The sequence below is a fragment of the Pundamilia nyererei genome, unplaced genomic scaffold, assembly GCF_000239375.1.
Source record: "Pundamilia nyererei isolate P.nyererei 1_Seehausen unplaced genomic scaffold, PunNye1.0 scaffold00073, whole genome shotgun sequence".
Taxonomy (NCBI): domain Eukaryota; kingdom Metazoa; phylum Chordata; class Actinopteri; order Cichliformes; family Cichlidae; genus Pundamilia; species Pundamilia nyererei.
In genome coordinates this window covers 2,883,114-2,892,227 of record NW_005187474.1, presented here as the reverse complement: position 1 = coordinate 2,892,227, position 9,114 = coordinate 2,883,114, and the positions used below count along the sequence as shown (strand labels likewise).

Below are 9,114 nucleotides of genomic sequence, written 5' to 3'. Positions count from 1 at the left end.
GGCCTGAGCATTTCAAACATTACTGTGTCTGATGTGGGCCTGTCTGATCATTACTGTGTTTTCTTTGAAAGTAAAAGTTCAGCCCACACAAATATATCAACAGCGGTGATCACAAAACGGTGTATAACTGAATACAGTTGTGAGATATTTAACCAGGTCTTCCACCTGACCTGTCCAGAGGTTCAGTCAATGAGCTCGTCAATGCTAAAATGTTAAATGTAATGGACACTTTTGCTCCCATTAAGGTGAAGGTTATCTCTGCAAGGAAAAAGTCTCCCTGGAGAAACTCCACACTGGTGAAAAATGACAAAAGAGAGTGTAGGAAAACAAACCTCCAGGTTCAATTACTTCTTAAAACAGAATAACTGCTATGATGCCTTCCAGTCAGGTTTTAGACAGAACCACAGCACTGAAACCGCTCTGACCAAAGTGTTTAATGACATATGTCTGAACACAGACAGTGGAAAAATGTCAGTCTTAGTTTTGCTGGATCTCAGTGCAGCATTTGATACAGTTGATCACAACATATTACTCAAACGAGTAATGTGGGCAGCATTGTTTGACTTTGTTGTGCATGTTCTTCAACCCTCCTGCTTTAAACCAGCTGCTTGCTCAGTGATGAGAAAATTACACTTCCCTTTTTCTTGCGTTCATGGCGCAGATGTCACTGAAGCAGTACTCGCCACCTATAGCTAGCACTACAGAAGGGTTACAGACTAGTGAACGCCACACTCACTTCCACTAACATCTCTTGGGGCCTCATATTTAAAAGTACAGTGAGAAGCAGTAAGATTTAAGAATCAACTTGAAATGTCTGCAACATTTGACATGAAACAAAAGAACAGGAAATATTGGTTTCTGGCCATAAAGAAGTGCCGGTCAGTCAATTGTCCACTTAATTTTCAGCTCCTGAAAAAGGGAACGGTCTACTGCTCAGTGAGGTGGTTTAGTCAGATTACTAAGAAATGTTTTCCCATTCTTTATTTCTTTGACACAAATTTATTATAATTATTATCTTTTTTTTTTTCTTTTTTTTTTAAAATCAGAACAAAAACACAGTAGCTTCAAATATTTTTGGAAGATCAACATTTATTTATTTCACATTGTTAGGAAAGATCACACATCAAGATTCATATGCTTTCCATAGTGTTAGTGCAGCATTTGTTTCCACGTAGGCCTGCAGATATAACTGATCCCAGTCATGCAGCCTAATGAGGAATGTAGCAGGAATGTAATGGGTTTTTACTGAGGTTATATTTTGATCTGGAAGATTTCTATGACAGCCTTTGCATAGTTTTCACCCGGGGGTGGCTTCCTCTTACTGCCTGGCTGCAGAAACCTGTTGATGGCAGGGATTTGGATCATCCTGCCCTGGAAAGACTGTGAGGAAACACAGAAAGCTGACTGAGCATTTCACGGTACTTGGTTTAATAATAACTGCCATTCCATGTATAAAATAAAGAAAAAACAAAATCTAAAAAGAGAACCTCTTACCTGATTTTTTTTTTAAACCAAAACTTTATTTATTAAAGATTGAAAAATTGGACCTTTATACCCTGAAATAGCATGCATGCCCCAGAAAAAACCCTGTAAAGGGCCTGTAACTTTAAAGGTAAATACAAACTTTCATGGTGTCATTAAAAAAAACCAAGTGTTATGATAGAAGAAGGTGTTTCTGTCAACGTTACCTTAACAGCAGAGAAGTCTTTGAGAATCCCAGTGCATTTCTCCTCTAGCATCAGGGTGCATTCAACCAGCAGCACATCTGCGAGGCTTAGTTTGCCTCCCACCAGGTACACGGGTCCGGTCAGAGCCTAAGACGTTTGTCCAAAAACACATAGCACATACTTTAGTTGTCAGAAACCATTATAATCATCAACAACTCATTTTATTCTGTTTTTCTACCTTTTCAAACACAGGAAAGTAGCGTTCCTTTGCTTTTTTCTCAATCTCTTCCAGTTTGGCTGTGGGGTCTGGATTGAAGGGCAGCACCATAAGCATTTCCATGAGGTCCATCAGTCCCTCGGAGTACATGTTGATCCTAAAAAACAAAAACAACAACAGCAAAAAAAAAAAAAATCTTCAATTACAAGACAGACTATCTTTATTATGTCTGATAAATAAATAAACAAATAAAAGACCATACATGACACGGTCTTTGAGGTCCTTTCCATGCATGTTGTACTTCTCCGCGAGGTAATTTAAGATGGCTTTTGTCTGAACGAGCTTCATGCCATCGATTTCCACCAATGGCACCTGTTGAAACATGAGCTTTCCATCTGCAGGGTAAACACAGAAGCTAGTAAAGCAGGGTGGCACTCCCAGGCATAATAATTCATCTTAGGCTACATCTTTGTAGGTCATGACACTCCTGAAACCTTTTGCCCACAAAAACTGCTGATTCACTTTAGTTAAATCCCCCCTTTAATTCATGTCCGTTTCATTCAGTTTTTCATATTTTAGTTACGGGTTTTGTTTTTATTAAACTCACCATTTACGAGTTTTAAATACTCTTCGCGGGTGTCCAAAAACTTCTCATCAAACTGTGAATATAAACATTTAGATCAGTTTCTGGGACAGTAATAATATGTAAAGCCTGAACTTTGAGTGCATTTTCATTATTCAGCTGTAACGTTTACCATGAAATGACAAATGTTACAGCTGATCAAGTCTGCAGGTCTTCAAAAAAAGCACTTACCTCGACTTCTGCGACTGTTAAAAGCCAGCGAATAGACTCCATCTTCCCTCTCCCATTGAAATAGTGCAGCACAACTCTTTCACCCATGATTGTTGGTTATTTTTTCCTAAACTGATAACCCGTGAACCTACAAACAACAATGCAATCACAGTGAAATATGAGCTGCTGAATGAAGATGGAAGTGATACTACTGGATGTGAAGCTGCGATACCTGCGATCCTTCCGGCACTCGTGGAGAAGTGACTGAAGCGAAGGGAGAAGTGCAAATAAAAGTTCAGCTGTTATATAACACTTATTGAAGTCCAAGGTTTGGGCGGCTGGAGGATGAAGGCGGGGAAACATGTGAAGTCTGTGATTGGTCAGTGCCCACCAACACAGGCTGTGAATGTGCTTTGGTAGCAAAAAAAGAAAAAATTCCCAAGATGTTAAGATTAGTTCCTCCCTGTTAGCGGTCCATAAAATATTGCGTGAACTCTTAGTCAGCTTTTTTTCTTTCCAGTTTCTTTAAGTAGTCTTCAGGAATAGTTCTCCAGGCTTCTTCTTCCTCATTCAAAGCTCTTCTTTGGATGTTGGCTGCCTTTTCTTTGGATCTCTGTCAAGATGATCCCATCACTGCTGTTGAGGTCTGGGCTTTGGGGAGTCCAATGCATGACTCATAGTGCTGCAATGTGTGTTTTTCTTTGGTGTCAGTCTCCACATTAATGCTGGTTGTAGCAGTGCATGCTGATGATGAGTTCCAGTCCAGCTCTTCTGTAATTTGGCACACTTCAGCTTTTTCTTCCCGTTTTCTTTCCTGAGAAAGGCTTCTTGCCACCCTTCCACTGAGACCATTTCTGATGAAGCTTCATTGATTAAAAATTGGCTTTTTACAGAGTTGTCTGTTATATGTAGACAGAAATCTGGCTTATCCCTCAGCTATGTCCCTTTTTTGATGCTTTAATGATTCATAGGTCAGTGTTAAAGTGGCTTGAGAAAAAGAACATTCTTGTTAAAAAATAAAATAAATAATAATAATCAGCCAAATCCCAAAGAAAAATTTGGAAATGCCTCCAGAAAGCCTGGAGAACTATTTCTCAAGACCACAATAAAATAATAATAACATCTGGCTCCTTGTAAGAAAATTCTAAAGAAATGAAGGATGTTGCAAGACGTTTGCACAACACCGTACTACTTGCTATTAAGCCGTTTGCCAAAATATATTCAAGTTACAGCTGAATAATGAAAATGGGCTCAAAGTGCAGAATGTCTACTTTAACATGAGGCTATTCACATGTAGACTGGAGCAAAGGTTTAGGACATGCAGTTCTTCAATATCCCGCCTTCTTCCTTTTAAAGCAAGAAAACAGAATTTGACAGGTACAGCTGTGAGCTGTCATACGTTGAATAGGCTGACGATCTGAAACAACAAGGAGTCAGAGGAGCTCTCTGTGCAAGCGAAACAGGTCATCCTTAGGCTGGAAAAATAAAGCAAATCCATCCAAGAAGGTAGGAGTATAAACTAGTTACACCAACTGATGGAATATTTTAGTTAAACCCCTTGAAAGCTTCAAGCAGAATCCAATTTTGAGTTAAAATGATGAAAACTGTGTCACTTTCCAAATATTTCCCAACCTATCTGCTTTAGTATTAATAGCTGGATTAATCCCTGACAGAGTAATCCAGCAGCCAAGCTGTGCTCATCCTGCAGCAGCTGTGGGCCTGACATGGAAACTGGGCTGACAGGTAATAGTTCCATTTAAAAGAAATAACAATAAAACGTTTCAATCGACTACAATTGTTTCATAAAAGAATAAACTGTGCGAATACCAGTACCCAGTCAAAAAGTTTAATTGTACTTGATAACCTGCATTTCAATAATTACACTCAGTTTGGCCGAGAGGGGTTAAATGTGTTACTGAACAGAAACGGATCTATACAATGTCACAACCCCTTGAATTGCATTAAAATTCAGTGACATAGAGAAGGAGATAACACATAAATGACAGCTACCTGATTGGAAATGCAATCACTGTAAAACAAAAGAATAATCATGTAAAAAGAAAAACATTACTACTGTACAGAGGCAAAGTAACTTGTCAGCCAAAAAAAGTCACAGTGAATAGTTACAGTATGCATATAATGTGTACATGTGGTAAACAACAGATATGATACAAAACTGCGAATGCAACCTCCGCAGGACATACGTTCAGCTCCAGAAATACAAAATAAAACACTGATGAGCAAATCTGGGCTCACATTTTGGCAGGTTGCATTCTACCTGTTTACTTAAATATTTTACATATCACAACATCCATGGTACGCACGACAAAACTGAATTTATTGCTGTGTAAGATTTATGTACACATTTTGATTATAAAACGACTATGCCTACTCTTTGGAGAGAAACAGTTCTTAGGGCACAGATCGGAGCTCAGGGGCGAGGCCACTAGCGGTGTCCGTATTTGGCAGACCAGTCCGTTCGCCCATGAATAGTCTGCAGCGGCGGGCGAGGCAGCAGACCCGGGGTGCTTTTGTTGGTCGATGGCATGTTGGCAGACGTGTTCATCTGGCTCCGGCCAGACCGCCACGTTGCATAATCTGAAACGGCAACAAAGAAACACGAAAAGCGGGTTTTGAAGACAGTGTTTTTTTCCCTTTATAAATTCCTTTTTCAAGAACTGGGTATCAAAGAAAGCTCAGATCTGTGCTCACTTGATGCTGTTGTCTCCACTGAAGGACCCTGATGCCCTCTGTGACCGGCAGAGCCGCTGTCTTTTTTGTAAAAAGATGGCATGTATCCACCTGGGATTGTATTTGTGCCTGATAGTTAAAAGCAAAAGCCCATTACTTTGAACCTCTTTAACAACAACAACAACAAAGAGTCTAAAGGTTACAGTGAAGTTACCGTGAGCGCCTCTACTCGGCAGAGTCCCTCCGAATGGAATACTACTGCTGCCCCAAAGATGGCTTCCAGTGAAGTCTTTACTGGCATTTATGGCCACGTTCTTCTTTGTACTAATGCCTGAAATGAACAGAAAGGCAATCATAAATATTAGACTCTTAAATGGGCAACATTTAAGAATAACAGAGCTAGGTAAACCTATTAACTGAGACCCAACATTATAGATTTTTTTTTTTTAAATAAAGCCCATCCCTTACTTCTGCTATGTATAAAAATACACTGTTTATTACCAGGTAAATATCTCGACTGCCTCAAGTAATGTTGCTTAGCAGAGGCAGTTCTTGATGGCTCTTGATAGGATGCAGTCTTGTTCAGGTTTAAAGGTGCATCTTCATTTCCAGTGGGTCGGCTAAAATCCAGAATATTTCCATATCTGTGAGACAAAAAAGTGGAGGGATCTGAATAACCAGCATGCACATAATTAATGTGCAAATGTCACAAACAGATCAGAGCCTCACCTGCTCGGCGTGCCCTCTCCCTGCCTCGACTTCTGTGTGGAGAAGTTACTTTTCCCAAGAATACTTATAGACGTCAGATCAGTTTCTTCGTAGTCGTCCCAGTCGTCACCCTTGAGGTGCCCTGTGCCGTGGCCCCACCGCCGCCGCCCTCCTCCTCCTTTAGGTTTCAACTGATAGCTCAGCAGGTTTGCATTTTCTGGCTCCTGCCTCGTTTGCTACACCAAGATTGGCCAAGAATATAAAGACAATGCAACAACTTGTCTCTTTAGCCTTTCATTGATTCATTTTTTCTGTGCTCTACATTTGCGCTACTCAGATGTGGATTACACAGATTTTTCAAAGCATTTAGGAGCCTCACCTTGCACTGGAGAGTCTTGTCAACGATGTAAGGAAGATGGCTCTGCGGCGTTCCCTCAGTCTGCTCCTGCTTCAGGATGTGCTTTGGCTGCTGCTGCTCTCGCACCAGCTCTGTGTGCCGCTGGTACGCTGCAGCCTGGGCGGCTGCCGATGCAGGGGAGTGCTGGACCTGCTGAAGAGGCCTGGAGGGCGAGCAGTGTTGGTTGGGAGGAGGAGGCTGGGAGGGGGGCACAGGCTTAAGCAGCAGAGGCTGCTGCTGCAACATCTGTTGAGACTGTAAAGGAGTCTGCATTGGCACACGGCTCGGCTGAGGCCTGCCCTGCTCCAAGATCTGCTGAGGCGTCCCCAAAGCTTGGCCAACATGGAAGTACGAATACCTGAGAGCCTGTGAAAAAAAAAAAGTATTTGTTCTCTTCGCTAAGCTGCACAGAGTAATGGAAATACCAGGACATCAAATCAGACACTACCTGGGCAGACGCTGGTCTCTTCTTGGGATCCCACTGTAGCAGGTCGGTCATCAGATGGATGGCTTCAGGACTTGCATTTGGGATCAGTGTCTTCAGATTACTGGGAACACACTGAGGCCAACGGAAATTCATAGCACTGGCCAGCTGATATCCCTCGGGCCAATCATTCTAGAAGGAGGAGTCAGTCCACGGTTCACGTTTTGAGACTTGAAAAACTCAAAAAGCTTCACATTCTCGCTGCGTTGCCAACAGTAGACATGATCGCGCCCACTCAAGCCTGTCCTTATGATTCCACCATATGCACCGTAGCATGTTTCTAAAGGATCACAAGCAGTTCTCAACACTAATAAGCACTTAGTTTGACAGAAGTCGACTCAAACTGCACACAGCAAATAAGGAGGACTCAAAGAGTCTTTTTAAAAGACCCTTTTTTAAAGATGGCTCCTCACACTATAGAGTTTCAGTGAGGTGGACACCAACTCTTATTAAGTAACACCTTGTTTCTCCCAAACTCAAAATGTTTTTGGCTCTGTGTGTGAATAACTACCTTCTTTGGTGTACCCAAGACTTGGCAAATCTTGAATATGGTGTCTACTTCACTGGATCCTGGGAAAAGAGGCCTGAGGGTATACAGCTCTGCCATAATGCAGCCAACTGCCCACTGGTCTATAGGTGAACTGTAGGATGTGGATCTGAGGAGCACCTCTGGAGCTCGGTACCTGGTACAAAAAGAAGAGTAAGAGGACTTAGGCATCCTTCAAGTACATGAGAACTATGTTTGCTCGAAAACAAACAAAAAAAAAAAATCAAATCACCATCTAGTTGAAACATAATCCGTGTAAGGCGGTCGAGATCTGATCTCTCGGGCAAGCCCAAAGTCAGCTATTTTCACCAGCTCTGGGCCCATGCACAGAAGATTCTCTGGCTTCATATCCCTGTGGAAAAAACCTAACCAGAGACGCGTGCATGAGCATCTCGCCAGATTGAAATGGCAGGGATGCAACATTTAATGAACACCCTAGAGTAAAAACAACAAAAAAAACAAACCAAACCAAACCGGACGTACCATGTTTATGAATGAAGGCGAGCCCCTGAAGTATCTGAAACATGATATTTCTTACAGTAGATTCAGGAAATAACCGTGTCCTGCACAAAGAAACCATTCAAAGCTGGATGAGTACAGAAACAGCAAACCTTACTCAAATACACTTTCAAATATGGAAATACCTAAATCACTGCACACACCTGTCTTTCATGAGCTGGTACAAATTCTCCTTCATGTACTCAAATATAAAGTAGAGGTGATCATTTTCCCGAATTACCTCCTTAAGCTTGATCACGTTAGCATGGTTCAGCTTCTTTAAGGACTGCAAGAATAGACACAAGCATTAACACAATGTGGACTCCATAAAGCCGAAGCAGAGGGAGAAATAAATGAATCTAAACATGCTGGACAACACACAGAGGTCACTGCAGCACATTCAGAAGCACACCCTACAACTACCAAAAACCTTTGTAGGTATAGGTAGGGTGTAGTTTGGAGGGTGAAATGCTGCAAAGGTGGGATTTATGCTTACAATTTAAAAAAAAAAAGGTGTGGGGGGGAAGAGATATGGAATAAATAGAAAGCAGAATGGAGAAATATACACTTTCCCATGCACTGGGATGGTATAGGTTTAACCATGCTATATTTTAGTAAGGGGGAGGAAAGCCATAATGGGTCTCAGATTTCATGATAGCATGCTGTAATTATAAATCTACTTAGCAGGACTCAAAGGAGCAGCATGTTCTACTCGTGTCTGCTGTATCAAGGTTAAGCTCTAGAAAGGGGTGTGTGTAGGCCGGGGTGGGGAACAGAGCTCAAAACCAACAGCACACAAGAATCACCTTCTGCTCTTAGAGCTGGTGTGTGACTGTTGCACTGTGAGGAAATTTAGACAGTAAAATACTGAAACGGTGTGAAAAACAAACAGAAAGGCATTCATTGATTTCCCAAATGGCCTAGCATGTAAATCATCACTACATTACCCATAAAGCAATAGCATATATACACCATAGCATTAAGAGCATTATGAGCTTTCTAAACAAAATAATGAAAAATAATCAACCCAAACTGAAACATTGGCCTTATGTGATAATGCTTTTCCTTATTTTGTGTCATATATGTGCTGGATGTTGTTATTCATACCATAA

General features: G+C 41.4%; 2 protein-coding genes across 3 annotated transcripts in view; both read right to left on the bottom strand.

Moving 5' to 3' along the window:
* Positions 1–1,069: 1,069 nt before the first annotated feature.
* On the bottom strand, positions 1,070–2,996 carry LOC102212922 (glutathione S-transferase A2-like). The gene is made up of 7 exons (XM_005737163.1): positions 2,910–2,996; positions 2,699–2,825; positions 2,492–2,543; positions 2,147–2,279; positions 1,906–2,041; positions 1,689–1,814; positions 1,070–1,380 (listed from the first exon to the last, which is right to left on the bottom strand). Exons 2-7 carry the CDS (start codon positions 2,783–2,785, stop codon positions 1,252–1,254), a joined length of 663 nt encoding a protein of 220 aa, XP_005737220.1. The 5' UTR covers positions 2,786–2,825; positions 2,910–2,996; the 3' UTR covers positions 1,070–1,251.
* Positions 2,997–4,507: 1,511 nt separating this feature from the next.
* The window catches only part of cilk1 (ciliogenesis associated kinase 1), a 10,466-nt gene continuing 5,859 nt past the window's right edge, over positions 4,508–9,114 (bottom strand). Inside the window, exons 2-13 of one of the 2 annotated variants that reach the window (XM_005737162.1) lie at positions 8,809–8,842; positions 8,167–8,288; positions 7,988–8,067; positions 7,737–7,869; positions 7,469–7,640; positions 6,922–7,089; positions 6,456–6,839; positions 6,098–6,312; positions 5,870–6,012; positions 5,583–5,699; positions 5,390–5,497; positions 4,508–5,275 (exon numbers count right to left, since the gene is read on the bottom strand). In XM_005737162.1, coding sequence (XP_005737219.1) covers positions 5,124–5,275; positions 5,390–5,497; positions 5,583–5,699; positions 5,870–6,012; positions 6,098–6,312; positions 6,456–6,839; positions 6,922–7,089; positions 7,469–7,640; positions 7,737–7,869; positions 7,988–8,067; positions 8,167–8,201 — 1,707 coding nt within the window. In that variant the 5' untranslated portion in view covers positions 8,202–8,288; positions 8,809–8,842 and the 3' untranslated portion in view covers positions 4,508–5,123. The remainder of the gene's footprint in view (positions 5,276–5,389; positions 5,498–5,582; positions 5,700–5,869; positions 6,013–6,097; positions 6,313–6,455; positions 6,840–6,921; positions 7,090–7,468; positions 7,641–7,736; positions 7,870–7,987; positions 8,068–8,166; positions 8,289–8,808; positions 8,843–9,114) is intronic. The other variant, XM_005737161.1, reaches the window with a different exon arrangement.